Raw genomic sequence first — 20,291 nt, 5'->3', positions numbered from 1 at the left:
AGGAAGGTGCAACCTCACAAAGCTGCATACCTGAAAAATACCTATTAAGGATCCCCTTGTCAATATGCAGCAGCTGATCTGTGCTCTCTTCTCACTTGAGCCGGGCAAGAAGTACACCAGTACGATTTAAGCAAAGCCTATTGATTAAAATTGACAAAAACCTATTACAGCTGGGGGCCAGGGCATTAAGTTTGCTGGAGCAGATTTCAATCAGAAACCCACTCCAAGTTAAAATCTTCATTTATTTTAATTGTATTTAGTGTGTAGGCGATTGCATTGCTCATAGTGAATTCACAGAAAGCAACCACCCATCCTTTGCCCAGCAGAACCATTGTTTACTCCCCCACTACCACCCTGGAGGGTTTGTTACCCTCCCTGCCACACCCCCCACCTCCCCCCACTCCCTGGCCTAATTTTCTTTCTTTCTTTCTTTTCTCCCCATTTCTTCTTTAAGCACTCAGGAGTTCATTCTTTGGAGACATACATATCATTCTTTATATAAAACAAGCAGAGTCATGACCATAACATCAATGCTAGTAGATCAGACCTCTGAATATGGTGACTTCACGGATTGAGAGTTATGAAGGTAGAATCGCTGAAATGCAGAATTTTACTGCCCTTGCCATCGGCAGTAGGGAGACTCTGTACTGTTCCCTGTTTTATTTCCAAATTCACATTTTAAGTACTTTTCTTTCCCAAATCAGTCATTGGAAGTCAAATAGATTTTGTTTAAATGATTATACATGATATGATGACTATCCTAAAATGTGTCAATAAAATTGAGCTGAGGCTCTGTAACATTTATAATGGCTCTTGTACTGCTTTAACTTGAAGTTTATGAATATTGTTTTGATACATTATTAAATAATGGAAGGGTTCTTAGCAAATGGTTAAACCAGGGAATTATTTCATTCAGTTACTTGTAAGAAAGACTGACTTACTATCTAGGATATAAATTACACATCTGTATAATTCTGATAATATATTTTGGTGAAACTTGCATACATTTTCTTTTTGTATTTTGAAGATTAGACTTTCGAATCTGAATTTGGATGACCATGCCAGGAAGAAATTCATTAAACTTGTAGGAAATCGATACAACAAAGATACAGATATACTTACCATTACGGCAGACAGGTACAGTAACATGAAACAGACGTCAGTTATAAATGCAATTAAAGTCATCATGCCAATTAGGCACTGTCTTCATTACAAAGCAAGAAACCTAAGTATCTAAAGGCAAAATCACAAAGTCCTGCAGTTTTTTTTTCCCACAATGATAAAATGGTGTGATGCTACAGTCAAATGCATTGCCATTATCAATTTCTTTGTAGCAACACTTGGTATTTTTTGCATCTCTCCTCTATCCTGTGTCTGCCTCTGCATTTTATTTTAAATAATTTGAATGTGAAGAATACAGAAAGCAAGGAAAAACGAAAGTCAAAAGCAGAAATAATTATTTTCTGTTTCAGAACACTGAATTTTAACCAAAACGTGAGCCAGTCTTTACTTGACGAGCTTTGCTACTTAGGCGGAGTGCTTTTTTAAAAATTCTTTCAGAGGATGTAGCTGTCGCTGGCTAGGCCAGCATTTATCGCTCATCCCTATTGCCCTTGAGAAGGTGGTGGTGAGCGTCCGCTTGAACCGCTGCAGTCAATGTGGTGTAAGTACCACCACAGTGCTGTTAGGAAGGGAGTCCCAGGATCTGGACCCAGCGACAGTGAAGGACCAGTGATATAGTTCCAAGTAAGGATGGTGTGTAGCTTGGAGAAAAACTTGCAAGTGGTAGTGTTCCCATGCATTTGCTGCCTTTGTCCTTCTAGGTGGTAGAGGTTGTAGGTTTGGAAGGTGCTGTCAAAGGAGCCTTGGTGAGTTGCTGTAATGCACTTGTAGATGGTACACACTGCTGCCACTGTGCATCAGTGGTGGAGAGCATGGATGTTGAAGGTGGTGGGTGGGGTGCTAATCAAGCGAGCTGCTTTGTCCTGGATGGTGTCGAACTTCTTGAGTATCTTTGCAGCTGCACTCATCAAAGCAAGTGGAGAGTATGCCATTACACTCCTGCCTTCTGCCTTGTGCCTTGTAGATGGTGGTTAGGCTTTAGGGAGTTAGGAGGTGAGTTACTCTCTCAGAATCCCCGGCCTCTGACCTGCTCTTGTAGCCACAGTACTTATATGGCTGGATCAGTTCAGTTTCTGGCCAATGGTGGCTCCCAAGATGTTGATAGTGGGGGATTCAGCAATGGTAATGCCACTGAATGTCAAGGGCAGTGGTTGGAATTTCTCTTGTTGGAGATGGTCATTGCCTGACACTTGTGTGGCGCAAATGTTACATGCCACTTATCAGCCCAAGCCAGAATATTGCCCAGGTCTTGCTGCATACGGGCATGGACTGCTTCAGGATCTGAGAAGTCGTGAATGCTGCTGAACATTGCGCAATCATCAGCGAGCATCCCCACTTTTTATGGAGGGAAGGCCATTGATGAAGCAGCTGAAGATGGTTGGGCCTAGGACACTATCCTGAGGAACTCGTGCAGTGATGTCCTGGGACTGAGATGAACAACCACAACCATCTTCCTTTGTGCTAGGTATGACTCCAGCCAGTGGAGAGTTTCCCTGATTCCCATTGATTCCAGTTTTGCTTGGGCTCCTTGATGCCACAGTTGATGAAATGCTACCTTGATGTCAAGGGCAGTCACTTTCACTTCACTCTTGAGGTCATCTCTTTTGCCCATGTTCTCAGGCCGTAATGAGGTCAGGAGCTGAGACTTGGAACCCAAACTGAACGTCAGTGAGCAGATTATTGCTGAGTAAGTGCCATTTGATAGCACAGCCGACGACACTTTCCATCATTTTGCTGATGATCGAGAGAGGACTGATGGGTGGTAATTGGCTGGGTTGGATTTGTCCTGAGGTTTGAGGACAGGACATTCTTGGACAATTTTCCACATTGCTGATAGGTGCAGTGTTGTAGCTGCACTGGAACAGCTTGGCTATGGGCCCATCAAGTTCTGGAGCTCAAGTCTTCAGTACTATTGCTGGAATGTTGTCAGGGTCCATAGCCTTTGCAGTATCCAGTGTCTTCAGCCATTTCTTGATATCACATGGAGTGAATTAAATTGGCCGAAGACTGATATCTGTGATGCCGGGTACCGCAGGAGGAGGCCAATATGGATCATCTATTCGGCACTTCTGGCTGAAGATTGTAGCAAATGCTTCAGCCTTCTCTTTTGCACTGATGTGCTGGCCTCCCCCATCATCGAGGATGGGGCTATTTGAAGAACTGCCGCCTCCTGTTAATTGTTTAATTGTCAGCCACCATTCACAACTGGATGTGGCAGGACCACAGACCTTAAATCTGATTTGTTGGTTGTGGGATCGCTTAACTCTGTCTATCGCATGCTGCTTTTGGTGTTTGGCATGCAAGTAGTCCTGTGTTGTAGCTTCACCAGGTTGACACCTCATTTTTAGGTATGCCTGGTGCTGCTTTTGGCATGCCCTCCTACACTCTTCATTGAACCAGGGTTGATCCCCTGGCTTGATGGTATTGGTAAAGTGGGAGATATGCCAGGCCATGAGGTTACCAATTGTGGTAGTATACAATTCTGCTGCTGCTGATGGCCCACGGCATCTCATGGATGCCCACTTTTGAGTTGCTAGATCTGTTTGAAATCTATCCCATTTAGCATGGTGGAGGGTATCCTCAATGTGAAAATGGGACTTCGTCTCCGCAAGGACTGTGCGGTGGTTACTCTTACCAATACTATCATGGACGGATGCATCTGTGATAGGTAGATTGGTGAGGGCGAGGTCAAGTAAGATTTTCCCTCTTGTTGGTTCCCTCACCAACTGCCATAGACCCAGTTTCGCAGCTATGCACTTTATGACTCAACCAGCGGTGCTACTGAGTCCCTCTTGGTGATGGGCATTAAAGTCCCCCACTAGAGTACGTTCACCCTCAGTGTTTCCTCCAATTGGTGTTCAACATGTAGGAGTACTGATTCATCAGCTGGAGGGGGCGTCATGGGGCGGTTGTGTCGGATGGTAATCAGCAGAAGGTTTCCTTGATCACATTTGACCTGATACCATGAGACTTCTTGGGGTCCAGAGTCGATGTTGAGAAATTCCTGGGCAACTCCAACCTTACTGTATACCACTATGCTGCCAACTCTAGTGGGATGGTGATGGTGGTGGCTGGGACATTGTAAGATGTGATTCCATGAGTATGACTATGTCAAGCTGTTGCTTTACCAGTCTGTGAGACAGCTCTCTCAATTTTGGCACAAGCCCCCAGATGTTAGTAAGGACTTTGCAGGGTTGACTGGGCTGGATGTGTTGTCATTCCCTGTTCCTAGCTTGATGCTGGGTGATCCATGAGGTTTCATTCACTTTTGTAGACTTTGTAGTGGTTTTGGTACAATTGACTGGCTTGCCAGTCCATTTCAGAAGGCAGCTAAGAGTCAACCACATAGCTGTGGGCCTGGAGTCACACATATGCCAGACCAGGTAAGGACAGCAGATTTCCTTCCCTCAAGGCCATTGGTGAACCAGGTGGGTTTTTATGACAATAGTTTCCTGGTCACTATTACTGAACTTTTTAATTCCAGATTTAGTAACTGAATTTAAATTCCACCAGCTGCTGTGGTGGGATTCAAACCGATGTCCCCAGAGCATTAACCTGGGCCTCTGGATTACTACTGTGGTGACATTACCACTACGTCACCACCTCCGTTTTACTGAGGAACTCTGTGCAACTATTTCAGAATGCTTTGATAATTTTATTTTTTGATAAAAGAAAGAAATTTATGATTGGAAAGAGGAGCTTAACTTGTTTTAAAGCAACATAAATACCGCATGTGGATTACAGATATTGAATATTTTTCTTTCAGGTGCCCACTGCGGCGACAGAATTATGATTATGCCATGTATTTGCTCACTGTTTTGTACCATGAATCATGGGTAAGTGAACTTATTTTGGAGAACTGATCAACTTTTGATATGCTGAACTAATAATTTCCTTCAATATCCTTTTGGAAGATTGTAGGAAATGCATGTGTGTAATGCAAAAAAGTGGCTTTTTTTCATCTCTTCTATTACTAGTTATTATCTTGAAATATTGGCTTAACTATTTAAAAGAATGTTACTCTGCATCTGACTTGTAATATATTTGTGCTAGAACAACTTGATGTTAAGTACCAAAAGATCCAGGCTTACCAAGCATCTGGAATGCAGGCAGGTCTTTTTTCCCCTCTAATGATGTGCTTCTAAGTTCATTGTCACTACACTTTCAAGGTCCATTGCTGTCAGTGCTTGAACACTGTAATCTTTTATTACTGATAAGAAAAGCCATTACCCTGGTGGCAGGTGGAAACTTTCAATGCCAGTGGAGTACTAATGGTGAAAGATTAGGAGATGACGTGTTTATTAAAGGTAGACAAACCCTTCATTCTTTTGACTATAATGTTACTTAGATGGGGAGACCAGGTCATCCGATATTTTCATGTTGTGTGTGTTGTATTCTGACTACACAGGAAAGCCTTTGGTGAAATGGCTGCCTTTCTGTTACCTTTCAGATCTAATATCAATAGTTAATGGAGGTGTCAATCAGTTCTAATTGTGCTTGATTTTTATTAAACATTAATGATTACTGTGACATATTTGATTTTCCATGGTCAATGCAATCTCTTTCCAACTAGCTTAAAGACGAGCTGAAATATATTGTTACAGTAGCTGCACCTGTCTGATGTTACACTTTCGTGAGCATGAGTACTGTTAAATAATTGCACTATTTAGACATTAGTTATTGTAGTAAGCTGTCTAATAGGAATCAGTACAATCATAATCCATGAGTTGATTGCCTAGTTAACAAAATACCAACATGCTGTAGTGAGTGTAACTTTACACTTTTTCTTCACACAGTAATATGAGAATCCAGCCCACATTGCTTTCCATGGGATAATAGATTTCTTAGATTCCATTCACTGCAATGATCAATATTAGTATTCTCAATTGTAAATGCTAGTTTGGAATATATTAGTAAATACTTTAAGTAGATATTCAAATTTTGGAAAACTAAGTTGTGTTTTCTCAGAAAATATAGGCTTCACTTTAATGTTAAATGGTGTAAATTCTGAATTGATACAAACAATATCTGAAGTTTAAAACAGATGTACTCAATAACATTGATACATTTATTTACTTCACAAAATCGAGTTACAAGAAGTAATTTGAAGTGGGACAGTTTTTATTGATTGAAATAGACCTTTGCAACTTCAATTGTGTCAGCCTGTACATTCAAGAAAGGAGAGGATTGTAACTCAGCTGGTCTTCAGTTTCCTATTTTGCTCTGCTGCTAAATGAGCCACGCCCAATAGGAAATCCATGAGGAATCATTTGTCATTTAAAATTACAGGCTCTTGTTCAATATCTCTGGGAAACCTGTTAAGACTTTGAAATTTCCCTTACTTTCAGACAGAATATGGTGAAACGCTGCAATTTTGTGGTGTGTATATATGTGGGAGGGTATGTGTGTGTGTGTGTGTGTGTGTGTGTGTGTATTATACTTTATAGTTTAGCCTGAAGTTTATGTTTGTTGACATTGTGTAATTCTGCTTATTGGAGAGAATAGGAGTATATCGTGGGCAAACCACACTATATCTGGTATAAAACTTTGATTAAAATGGTGGATTGTCCGCCCTGAGACAAGCATTCATGACACACCTAAAATGTTTTGGTTCATAAGTGCTGTGAATTCTCTAATGGAAGTTGTGAGCATCCATGGCAACTTTTGCAAGATGGAAAGAATTGTATCAGTACCAATAAATTTAACTTTTAAAAATATTTCCATGAAGCTAAGCCAGATGCTTGTACTGTTGTCTGCATTCTTGGAAGGGTGGAATGAGACATTGTGAAATTGCTCAGATGTCTAATTTCAACAAAACAGTCATGTGAGCCTAAAGCACAGGCTGCTTCTTTATATTTTTGCCAACCTTTTCTGTGAGATATGTCATTGCATTAATGTACCTAAAACAAAGTCTGTATTTATATAGGTGTCTGTGCCTTGAATGGTAACTTAGAATCTATATATATATAAAATTGTGTTGGATTATTTTAAAGACCTTATTGTATATACATGGGGCAACGTTATATTAAAATAATTGTTATTGAGGGAAGTAATATATTAAAAAAAATTTTTTGACATTTTGGGCAAATCCAAAGGACTTGTAGGAGGCACAAATTTTGCCCTGTAGTGCTGTTATCCATAGGAAATGCCCCTATATATTTAATTAAGATTACTAATCATAAGAAGAATTTTTCACATTTAATGGCAACTCTTTTACAAATTGCTGGCAATGGGGTAGATAATGAACTGAAGTTCAGTGAAGCCTTTTCCTAGAAACATAGGAACATTAAGCCCTTCTAGCATGTTCTGCCAACATTCAGTGAGATCACAGCTGCAGTGTGACCTCACTCCATATATCCGCCTTTGCCTCATATCTCTTAATACCTATGGATAACAAAAACCTATTGATTTCAGTTTTAAATATATCCACTTTATAAAAAACAATGTTGCTCATATAATTGTGCAGATAGGAAAATTAATCTACTTTTAAAGGTACTATATCCAATATAGTTTTAATTTTTGTCCAGGGATGAGAAATTTCTGCTGTTTGGCAGAATTCCAACTTTTGGATCATGGAATTCTGCTCTTTTAATTTTTTTCTGATCTCTGCCTGACCCAGGGGAGCTGTCACTGAGCCATTTTCTTTTTAATACGCTACCAATCTGACTGACTTTCTGTAATTGGGAGATGCAGGGGCCACACCTCCAGTAACTGCTGCTCCCGTGTGCAGCCTGCAGAGGGTCTTCCTGCGCTGGCCCATCTTCCTGATGCTTCCGCTGCAGCAGAAGTCGCTGGAGCAGGACAACTGGATCTACTCGCCCAATCCATGGCCCCATTACCGATGGAGCAACTTGTCCACAACCCAACCGCAGCCAGCCACTCGGCTTCAGTCTCTGGCCCCAGGAGGGAGAGAAATTCCAGCGGCCACAGTCTCAACCACATCCCACCCTCGGCAGCAGTCACTACTTTGCACCGCCTCTGGCTCGGTCTACTGGGGACACCAGCACTACCCAAGTGCCTAGTGATGGAAGAGACTATGCTCCCTGGCCCACCAGGTTCCTGGCCCTGGGGAGGTAGCTGCCCCTTCCCTGGCAGCAGAGATCCAAGTGGTGCCAGCTGAGGAGGAGCCACAGACCCCACTGACAAGTGGGCAGGAGGAGGAGGGGGAGGTGGAGTGGCGAAAGGAGGAGCTGCTGTTCTGTGGAAGGCTGGCGCTACTGGAATGGCTGCAGGTCCGGGACAGCGGGCTGGGATTGGGGGGGCGGGTGTGCTGGTCCAGGCCGGATAGGAGGGATAAGAGCAGGGGAAGAGATCTGGGGCCTGGGATTTGGGCCCCGAAAGTCACTTCTCTGAAGTGTTCCCAAACTCTTTGTTTGTGTGCAGTCAGTTTTTACTAAGTCACCTGCAGCAAACCTTCATGTATTTTTAAACAAGGAATATAATTTATTCACACACACATTTCTTGGATAAGTTTATTGCTATTTCACACACACCACATACACACAAGACGGATTCAGTAAGGGAAAGTGGGTTTCACTTCGACAGACTATTAAGAGCGGGTGAAAAGCAGACACGGAAACCACCACCTAGAAGAGTGAGAGGACCCGGAGCCACCAGCTGGAAGAGCGGGTGAAAAGAGGACCCAGAGACTCAGCTAGTCCCTTTGTTTAGAACATATAAATTCAGACATTCTCAATGCGACCAGCACTGAGTGTGCGACATCAACGGAGTGTGGGAGTTTGGTGAGGAAGGCGCTCCTTGGCTTTTTCTAACTCTTTTTCACCTTGTAGGAACTGGTTCTTGCTTTGCCACAGGGGAAGAAGCTAGCTTTTTGGTGATATATGATAAGTGGTCAAGGTCTATTCTATTCCTAAGGTTTAAAATAGTACAGAAATTTGTGATAAGATTATAATTTATCATTATATTATTATTATAATTTATATAAAATAAATAGATAATTGAATAAAATAATTAAGTAATTAATTAAAGCACATTTGTTTGGCAGGACAGGTCATGTGTCATGGTTGCAGTACTTGGGAACTACTGGTACCAGTGTTATGCAGGGCAAACATGTCTGCAGTAAGTGTCTGCGGCATGAGGAGCTTCGGCTCAGTCATTGAGCTGGAAGCTGAGCTGTGGACACTGCGACACATCAGGAAGGGAGAAAGTTACCTAGATGCTTTGTACCAGGATGCAGTCACACCCATTAGGATAGGATCTTCTGACTTGAAAGGTCGTCAGGGACAGGAGGGTATGACTGCAGCTGAGGCAGGTAAGGGGACCCAGAGTGCAGGAGAGTCAGCCTCTGCAATTGTCCAACAGGTTTGAGGTTCTTTCAGCTTATTTGGATGAGTAGGGGCTGCAGGTTGTATGAGTTGACTGACCATAGCACTGTGGTACAGGAAGCCAATCAAGGGGGGGAGCACAAAGGAATGTAGCGGTAGTAGTGGGCAGTAAAATGAGGGGGATTGACAGTGTTCTCTGTACCAAGGAGCGAGAGTCCTAGCGGCTATGTTGCCTGCTCAGTGCCAGAGTTCGGGACATTTGCTCAGGGCTGGAGAGGAACTTGCAGTTGGGGGGAGGATCCAATGGTCGTGGCCCATTTAGGTACCAATGACATAGGCAGGATGAGGAAGGAGGTTCTGCATAGTCAGTATGAGCAGTTGGGCACCAAATTAAGAAGCAGAACCTCAAAGGTAATTTCTGATTACCTGAGCCACGAGCTAATGGCATAAGACAAATAAGATTAGAGAAATGAATACATGGCTCAAAGACTGGAGTGGGAGAAGTGGGTTCTAGTTCGTGGGGCACTGGCACCAGTATTGGGGAAAGTGGGATCTGTACCGTTGGGACGGTCTACACCTGAACCGTGCTGGGGCTGGTATCCCCACAAGCCACCTAACTAGGGAAGTAGAGAGGGTTTTAGAGGGGCAAGGGATCAAATTGGGGAAGATGCGGTAAACAAAAGAGTAGTGACAAGGCAAGAGAGGGTATTAATATGGGAAATGATAAACAGACTGTGACAGGAAGGGACAAAGAGTACAAATCTAAGAGTAAATCAGCAGATAAGGCTTAATGCTGCAAAAATAATAAAAGGACAAAACCAAAGCTCTGTATCTAAACGCATGTAGCATTCGAAACAAAACAGATGAATTGATAGCGCAAATAGAAATAATTAGGTACAATCTGTTGGCATTACAGAGACATGGCTAGAGGATGACATAGATTGGGACCTGAATATTGAAGGGTACGTGACATTTAGGAAGGACAGGAAGTTAGGAAAAGGTGGAGGGGTGGCTCTGTTAATTAATGATGGTATTAGCACATTAGAGAGGGATGAACTAAAAATTCAGGAAATCAGGATCTAGAAGTGGTTTGGGTAGAGATGAGAAATAATAAAGGCAAAAATTTGCTTGTAGGAGTGGTGTACAGGCCCCCTAACAGTAACCACACGGTAGGACAGAGTAAAAAGAAGAGATAATGGGAGCTTGTCAGAAAGGTACAGCAATAATCATGGGGAATTTTAATCTACATAGGCTGGAAAAATCAGATGGGCAAAGGTAGCATAGATGAGGAGTTCATAGAATATTTTCAGGTTAGTTTCTTAGAATGTTTTTGGGGTAGTTTCTTAGAACAACACATTCTGGAGCAAACCAGAGAGCAGGCTATACTAGACCTGGTATTGAGCAACGAGATAGGATTAATTGATAACCTCAAAGTGAAGGCACCCCTGGGGAGCAGCGTTCATAATGTGATTGAATTTTACATTCACTTTGAGAGAGAAATGAGTTCATCCAAGACTAGTATTTTAAACTTAAGATTAATTATGAGGGCATGAGAGTGGAGTTAGTTAAAGTGAACTGGCAAATGACGTCAACAGAGGTTTGGTGGCAGACATTTACAGGGATATTTTGGAATACACAATACATCCATTCCAATACATACAATTCCAAGGGGAGGGCCCACCATCCGTGGTTAACTGAAAAATCAAACTTTTAAAAAAAGCATACAATTACTTAAAGACGGGTGGCAGGTGGCAGGAAAGAATATAAAGAACAGCAAAGAATGATGAAAAGATTAATAAGGAGGGAAAAATTAGAGTATGAGAGAAAGCTAGCTAGTAATATGAAGGCAAAGTAAGAGTTTCTATCGATATTTAAATAAGAAAAGAATTAAAGTGATCGTTGGTCCTATTGAAAGTGAGTCTGGAGAATTTATAATGGAAAGTAGGGAGATGGCAGATCAATTAAACAGGTATCTTGCTTTGGTCTTCGCTCTGGAGGACACAAGTAACATCTCGGAAGTAGCTGTAAATCAGGAAATGGAAGGAAGAGAGAAACTCAGGAAAATTACAATCACCAGGGAAGTGGTATTGAGCAAATGGTTGGGGCCGTGGGCTGACAAATCTCCAGGTCTGGATGGACTTCACCCTAAGGTCTTGAAAGAAATGGCTAGTGAAATAGTTGATGCATTGGTTTTAATTTTCCAAAATTCCCTAGATTCGGGGAGGTTTCCATTAGATTGGAAAATAGCAAATGTAAGTCCTTTATTCAAAAAGGGAGGGAGACAAAGCAGGAAACTATAGGCCAGTTAGCCTAACATCTGTCATAGGGAAATGTTAGAAGCTATTATTAAAGATGTTATAGAGGGTACTTAGTAAAATTCAAAGCAATCAGGCCGAGTCAACATGGTTTTATGAAAGGGAAATCATGTTTAACCAGTTTATTGGAATTCTTCGAGGGAGTCACACGTGCTGTGGTTAAAGTGGAACCGGTGAATGTACTTTTCATGGATTTCCAGAAGGCATTTGATAAAGTGCTACATGACAGGTTATTGCTGAAAGTAAAACTTATCGTATGGGGGTAACATATTGGCATGGATAGAAGATTGGCTAGCTAGCAGGAAGCAGAGAGTTAGCATAAATGGGTCTTTTTCTGGTTGGCAGGCTGTGTGACAAGTGGTGTACCACAGCGATCAGTGCTGGGGCCTCAACTTTTTACAATTTATATAAATTACTTGGATAAAGGGACCAAAGGAATGGTTGCTAAATTTGCTGACAATACAAAGATAGGAAAGAGAGTAAACTGAAGAGGACAGAAGGAGGCTACAAAGTGACATAAAAGCAAAATACTGTGGATGCTGGAAACCTGAAATAAAAACAGAAAATGCTGGAAAAACTTAGCAGATTGGCAGCATTGTGGAGAGAGAAACAGAGTTAACATTTTGAGTTCATATGAATCTTCTTCAGAGCTCTGAATGGGGTAAGTCCTGAGAATGACATTTGACAAGCAAGTTGTCTAGGCGTGTCTATTGTAATCCAGTTTTAAAGTTGCCAGAAGCTTGGCCAACCTGCAGTTCCAAAGGTCAGGTGACCTGTAGCAACAATCTTAAAGATCAACAATGTCCCCTTTAAAGAGGGCATACAGTTTTTTTTTAACTTGTAATGTCCTCACGTCTGCTTGGCATGACAATTACTTGGACTTTGGGGCAATTGAGTCTGTTTTGACAGTCTTGTAATTTTTGTCTTTCTTTCCCCAAATCTTAGAGCAAATCAAAAGTTAGGCTGCAGCTATACCATACTGCTAATCTTGTAACACAGATATAGTAGTTCATAGTTCATAGCCAGGAAGTACCTTGTTGCATTCCTTGAGCATGAATTGCACTACGTTTGCTAGGGGAGAGATCCATGCGCATTTATATGAGCAAATATCTACTCCCAAACATTTATTTTCATATGTTCAAAGAGTATAAGTGGAAACACCTTCCCCTAAAAAATTAAAAAAGACTCTGCCTAAGTTTTATGACGTGCCTATAAATCTATTGATTGGTCTAAACGCCTTTATGTGATACTAAGATTGTGTGATACATAAAGAAGTATGAAATGCCCACTGCAAAGGGCTCTTGCACTGTTGCATTCTTGAATCAGATAGAAACACAACTTTTAAGTTATGGGCTGTGGTTTTTTTTCACCTATCTGGTCACACTTTCACTTGTTAATTTTGATGAACAGGAAAACTGGCTACTAGTGAGCACAGATGTGCAAAGTCCCACCCACAGTGTTACTTTTGACTAGCTGCTAAGTTAAAACCACTTTATTGCATTGCAAAAGTGGCAGCTTGATTACCCTATTTCTCTGGCATAATTTAATGGAAAGGTATTTGAAGGGTGGGGACGTGGAGTTGCCTTTTTTTTAAAGCAATGAATTACAAATCTAAATCTATTCACAACATTAAATATTGAGTTACTGTGAAGCGACTTGTCTATTCAGGTTGGCTGAGAGTTTATGCTGCCCCCAAGTGGTTTTGTAAAATTCTTTTCCCAATATTCCTCTTACACCTGCTCTGTTGAAAATGATGATGTTGTGTCAACCCTTCAGGACCACATCCGAGTAACCATTCTTTACATGTGATTCAACAGGTTGTTTCTCTATGATGCCGGGTGGGGATGGTCATCGCCATTGTACTTTCTTCAAAAACATGAAATTACTAACTCCGCTCCTTGTCTTTTTAGAGTACAGGTACAGTGTCCCAAATCCGGCTATCCAAAAACCAGCGATGTCCAATACCAGACATTTGTTAAGCTGCCGTGCATGGATTTTAGTTATTAGATGAGTAAGATAACTTAACGGCTTGTTCAGCTAGTTGCTGCATTGGTGCAATGGCTCGCCAACAACTTCAAGTACCTGTAGCTTGCCGCACTCGGAGTGGTCCGAGCAACTCTTGCCCCCACCCAACCCAGCCCAAACGACCTAATTTGACCTGGAGCAAACCAACCAATCTAAATACCAGCAAAATCCGAAATCCGGCATGGACTTGATCGCGAGGTTGTCGGATTTGAGACAATGCACCTGTAGCAGTGTCACTGTTAAACTATTTGGTAGCTGGATTTTTTTTGCAACACAGTTTGATACAAATATTGTACTCTTATAAATATTTCTCCCATTACCTTTATAATTTCAGGGAATAATACTGTTATTTTGAAGAAAAAATGAAATGGGAAGCAGTTGGGAAAATAAAATTCAGTGCACCGAACAACTTACCATTACCAAACACCGCCTTTAAATTGTTCTCCCTACCTCTTCCACCCTCACCACTCATGAGAGATGCAAGTAGTTGTGGATTTATTTGTTCCCAAGACAAAGACCATCTGTTTTGCTGCCTCTCTCCTTCACTTACCTCATAACAATATAGATTTTCATTACTTGGACTGAGGAGCAATTGACTCTCTGTTTTGACAGTCTTATAACTTTTGCCTTTCTTTTCCCAAATCTTTTAGCAAACCGAAAGTTAGGCTGCAGCTATACTGTACCACCAATCTTGTAACATAGGTATAGCATGCAATTCATAGCCAATAAGTACCTTGTTTTCTTCTATTGACTCCAAACTCTTGTGTATCTTTGTTGCATCATTAGTGGCTGTACATTTAGTCACCTAGGCACCATGCTCTGGAATTTCTTTACTGCCTCTCCTCCTTGCTCACTTCCTGCAAGACCCCCTAAACCTTGAAACCTGCCTCTTTAATCGAGCATTTGAGCTCCTGTTCCAAAATCTTCTTTCACTTTGCACCATTTTTCCTCTTATCCCCCTGTGAAGTGCCTTGAGATACATTTTTCCTAAATTATTATAAATGCATGTTTTTATAAAATAAAGTGTTCTAAAGTGTTATTTTGGATTGCTTTGCTTGATGAAGTTAAAATTTAATTCAAGCATACCTTGGTTATCAGTGAAGAAAAAGTGTCCCAGACATCACCAGGAAGTGATGTCAGCTTGAGCAGCTTGGGTTTCAGCTTAAGGGTGTGCAAGCAGAGAGGGAATGGGTGACCACCAGGGAGTCAAGGAGGACCAGGCAGGTAGTGCAGAATTACCCTGAGTGCATCTCTACTCCAGACAGTATTCAGTTCAGCATACTGGTGGGAATGATAGTTCATCTGTGGAGTACCACCAGAACCAAGTCCACCATAGGTAGCTCAGCTGTACAGAGGGCAGGAGGAAGATTAGGAAAGCAATAGTGATAGCGGATTCTATAGTTAACGGAACGGACAGGTTGTTTTTGCAGCTGCAGGTGTGATCCAGGATGGTAAGTTGCCTCCCTGGTACCATGGTCAAGGATATTATTGAGCTGCTGCTGAACACTCTAAGGGGGGAAGGTGGACCGCCAGAGGTTGTGGTCTATATCGGTACCGATGACATAGGTGGAGAAAGGGAGTAAGTCCTGCAGGCAGATTTCAGGGAACTGAATAGAAACCAGCAAGCAGGACCTCATAGGTAGTAATCTCTGGATTACCCTCAGTGTCAGACACTAGTGAGTATAGAAATAGGAGGACAGAGCAGATGAATCCATCGTTGGAGAGATGATGGAGGAGGAACATTGGGACTGGTTCTGGGAGGAGATGGGACCAAATGAGGCCATGTGAGTTGCATCCTCACAGAATTGGGAATGTTTTGCTGGTGGTATTTGGGAGGGCTTAAATTAACTTGGCAAAAGGATGAGAACCAGGATGTAGGATTAGGAGAGATGAGTTGTCACACTAAGAGGGAATGCAATAAGGTCTAAATTAGGTTTACAGTGCATTTATGTAAATGCATGGAGAGTGGTAAATAAGGTTGGTGAACCGCAGATGCAAATAGCCATCTGGGAATATGATAGCATTGGCTCAAAAAGGGCGGCACTGGGTAGTAAATATTCCTAGATACAAGGTTTCAGGAAAGATAGGGAAGGAGAGAAAGGAGGTGGGGTAATCTCGCTGCAAGATTAGCCACTCCAGCAATTTCGGGGTCAATCTTTCTATAATTGTTGTGCTCTTAATCACACTTGCATTATTTTCCTTAAGGTGTTAAGTTGAGTCGCCATTTAAAAGTATATGGCTGTTTTGTGTTCATTTTAAGTTAATAGCAGTACATCATTCCTTTGTGCCCTCTCTCTTCCCTACTTCTACAACCTCATTTCATGTAGCAAACTAGAGAAAGTGTTGAATGTTCTGATTCTAATTGTGTCTTTCATTGACTTTAATTGACTTTTTCTTCTCCAAAAACCTTTCGAATTTGATTTTAAATAAACTACAAATTTCAGACAACAATATTCAACCTTAAATATCTTTAAACTATTATTTCAACATTCTCTCAGAGAATTAGACAAATCATAGCAAATAAAGTAATCATCAACAAAATTGGAGGGAATAATCCTCTCATTAGTTTCTTATTGACATTGGCAAATGTACCAGAAACTGTCTGCATCCTATTAACTTATGGCCATAACATAAAAGCTTAAATAGGTACTCATCTCAATTGCAGGACATCGCTGCAGGAGTTCCTCAAGGTAGTGTCCTAGGCCCAGCCATCTTTGGCTGCTCCATCAATGACCTTCCCTCCAACATAAAGCTAGAATTGGGGATGTTCACTGATGATTGTGCAATGTTCAGCACCATTCGCAATTCCTCAGATACTGAAACAGTCTATATTCAGCAAGGCCTGGACAACATTCAGGACTGGACTGATAAGTGGCAGGTAACATTTGCGCCAGACACTGACTATCTCCAACAAGAAAATCTAACCATCTCACCTTGACATTCAACGGCAGTACCATTGCTGAATCCCCTACTATCAACATCCTAGGAGTTACCAGTGACCAGAAACTGAACTGCACCAGCCATATCACAGAATCTAAATACTGTGGCTACAAGAGCAGGTCAGAGCCTTGGAATTCTGTGGTGAGTAACTCACCTCATGATTCCACCATCTACAAGGCACAAGTCAGGTGTGTGATGGAATGCTCCCCACTTGCCTGGATCAGTGCAGCTCCCACAACACTCAAGAAGCTTGACATTGTCCAGGACAAAGAAACCCACTTGATTGGGACCCCATCCACTACCTTAAACATTCATTCCTTTCACTACCAATACACAGTGGAAGCAGTGTGTACCATCTATAAGATGCACTGCAGCAACTCACCAAGACTCCTTTGACAGCACCTTACAAACCCGCAACCTAGAAGAACAAGGGCAGCAGATGCATGGGGACGCCACCATCTGCAAGTTTCCCTCCAAGATGTACACCATCCTGATTAGGAACCACTGTCCTTCACTGTCATGCATAAAAAAAAATGAAGCTAAATATTTTTTATATATATCAAATATATATGGGCATGATTCAAAAATTTGCAGATGATGCAAAGATTGGAAACATTGTCAACAGTGATGAGGATAGTCTTGAATTCCAAAAGAACATAGATATGTTGGTGGATTGGGCAGACAAGTATTTTTTTATTCATTTATAGGGTGTGGGCGTTGCTAGCTAGGCCAGCATTTATTGCCCATCCCCAGTTGCCCTTGAGGTGATGGTGAGCTACCTTCTTGAACCACAGCAATCCATGTGGTGCTGGTACACCCACGGTGATGTTAGGGAGAGAGTTCCAGGATTTTGACCCAGTGGCAGGAAGAAACGGCGATATATTCCCAAGTCAGGATGGTGAGTGGCAGATGAGGTTCAATGCAGAGAAGTGTGAGGTGATTCATTTTGGCAGGCAGAATATGGTGAGACAGTATAAAATAATGGGAGAAACTCTAAAGGAGGTGTAGGAACAGAGGTACCTCGGTGTATACATACATAAGTCATTGAAGATATGGCATGTAGAGAGAGCAGTTAACAAAGCATATAGTGTCTAAGGCTTTATTAATAGGGATATTGAGTACAAGAATAAGGAGGTCATATTGAACTTGTAGAAGACACTAGTTAGGCCTCATCTGGAGTACTGCATCCAGTTCTGGGCGCCATATTTGAGGAAGGATATGAAGGCATGGAAGAGAGTATAAGTGATTGACAAGAATGATTCCAGGGATAAAGAACTGTAGCTATTAGGATATATTGAGGAGGTTGGGACTGTTTCCTTGGAGAGAAGAAGGCTGAGAGGAGACTTGATAGAGGTATTCAAGATCCTGAGGGGTATGGACGGGGTACATAGTGAGAAACTTCCCACTCGAGCATCAAAAACTAGAGGGCACAGATTCAAAATAATTTGTCAAAAGGAGTAAAAGTGAGGCAAGGAGAAATTTTTTTCACCTAGCCGGTGATTGGAGTCTGGAATGAACTTCCAGAGAGGGTAGTTGAGGTGGGCTCAATCAAGGTATTCAAAAGGGAATTGGATTGCTATCTGAAAAGAAAGATCGTGCAAGGTTATGGGGATAAGACGAGTGTGGGGCTAGGTAGAATGCTCTTTCAGAGAGCCAGTGCAGACTCAATGGGCTGAATGACCTCCTTCTGCACTGTAAAATTTCTGATTCTGCTAAGGAGAAAAAAACCTTTCATTAAACTCAACTTAGGTCTTAAATTCAGCCTTAGGTTCATCTTCATTCTCTCAATGTTTGATCAATTGCAAGACTACATCTGATAGCCCTAGTTTTAGTTTATCTGCATATACATTTTTTCCATCTGTACCACAGTAATGGTGTTAATTTATTTCAAATAACTAATCTTCTAGTTCAGCCTATAATTGAACTTTCTCCTACAGCACCTCTAGATTGTTTTCTACGGTAATTTTAGGTTCTGTTACCAAGTTGGAACTGAAAAGACACCCACTAGACCAGTGTTTTTGTGAGCTGAAAAGACACCCTCTAGACCAGTGTTTTTGTGAGCAATAGAGTGGATTTTCCATAATGCCAGAGAATAAAATAAAGCATTGAAATGGAAATTGGTCGGTTGCTGTTTTCGGGCAGCCATTCCACAATGCCTGCTTATGCCTGGGAAATTAATTGTTCAAACTATTTAGGTAATATGGAAAAACGTTTCTTCTGGCCATGGCCTCCAAGTCTTAACAATGAACTTGCCTTGTGCAAAAAGCAATCACACCATCACCAAATACTGTTCTGTCTGTCTTCTTCACAGAAAACGGAAGTATGGGAATTGGACAAAACGGAGGCTGACATGGATGAATTTATTTGGGAGAACAGTCAATCTGAGAAAAAGGCCTTGGACACAATCTTCAGAATGAAAGAGGCTGAAAAATTATCAGTTTCAAAGGAAGAAATAATCAACTTCCCAGAAGTCCACAATTACAAGACGTCTGTGGTGAATATTAAAAACGTTGGGGAAACGGAAGAAAACATTTTACAATACAAAGAATCTGTTAAAAAGCTGCTACATTTGCAGGTTCCAGCATGACCTATAAAGACATGGTCAGTTTATACTAAGTTAATAGATTGGCACTGTACAGATTTTGTCAAAAATTAAAGTATCTTGTATAAAGGGAAGTGTTAATTGTTCATTTGTAAGCAAATTTAATTTTACTTCCACAAATATGCTTGTATTGAAAGTATTTTAATTCTGTGAATAAAATTTAGCCTTTCCCTTCCATTAATTTGTTCACTGTGTCTAACCAGCTATGAGGCTAATCATTTAAACTTCTGCTCTAAATTCTGCTGGACCTTATTGCGATTGATTCTGACTGACTCAAATCTTGGCCTCCTGCTCAACCCAAAGCTGAGCTTCAATCTTCACTTCCCTTCTGTCACCAAGACCACTCACCGCTATCTCTGCAATGTTACCAGAACAAACATAGGTACTTGAATATTGCTGAAAATAGAGATGGTGGTGTTCCCTGGAAGTTTCCCTCCAAGCCACTCACCATCCCGACTTGGAAATATATCACCGTTCTTTCACTATCACTGGGTCAAAATCCTGGAACTCCCTCCCTAACAGCACTGTAGGTGTACCTACACCACAGGGACTGCAGCGGTTCAAGAAGGCAGCTCACCACTTTCTCAAAGGCAATTGGGGATGGGCAGTAAACGTTGGCCTAGCCAGCGACATTCACATCCTGTAAATGAATTTTAAAAAACCTTGGCCAATCAGAATTGATTTGTTAACCAATTAGCATCCTTTTCTCCTGTAGTATAAGTTGTTGTTATTGTTTGAAATTTTTCATGAATAGCGCAAGACGAAAAACTTTGGCAACACATCTTTTTTTTTCAACAATATCTGCATATCTATTTTTGTTCTGTGACATTTTTTTAAAAAAAAGTTACCTTTGACAGAATGTGCGTAGCATATACAATAATTGGTGTTTTTTAAGTTATGGACTTTATTTTAAAACACTGCTACTACCGGCCACACCCTCAGGCATCACCTTAAAAAAATGAATAGCAACTTCAGAAAAGCCAGGCACAAACAGCACTTTGT

The 20,291-nt window shown here is 41.4% G+C and overlaps 1 protein-coding gene across 1 annotated transcript in view; it reads left to right on the top strand.

Annotated features, from left to right (window-relative positions):
• mrps35 (mitochondrial ribosomal protein S35) overlaps positions 1–19,466 on the top strand; it is a 50,210-nt gene extending 30,744 nt beyond the window's left edge. The window contains exons 6-8 of the mRNA XM_078568123.1: positions 1,028–1,137; positions 4,889–4,958; positions 18,999–19,466. Of these exons, the coding sequence (XP_078424249.1) occupies positions 1,028–1,137; positions 4,889–4,958; positions 18,999–19,274 (456 nt within the window). The 3' untranslated portion in view covers positions 19,275–19,466. The remainder of the gene's footprint in view (positions 1–1,027; positions 1,138–4,888; positions 4,959–18,998) is intronic.
• Positions 19,467–20,291: the final 825 nt, after the last annotated feature.

Source organism: Cetorhinus maximus, chromosome 22 (genome assembly GCF_964194155.1).
Source record: "Cetorhinus maximus chromosome 22, sCetMax3.hap1.1, whole genome shotgun sequence".
NCBI classification, from domain to species: domain Eukaryota; kingdom Metazoa; phylum Chordata; class Chondrichthyes; order Lamniformes; family Cetorhinidae; genus Cetorhinus; species Cetorhinus maximus.
This window is presented reverse-complemented; position numbering and strand designations above follow the sequence as displayed.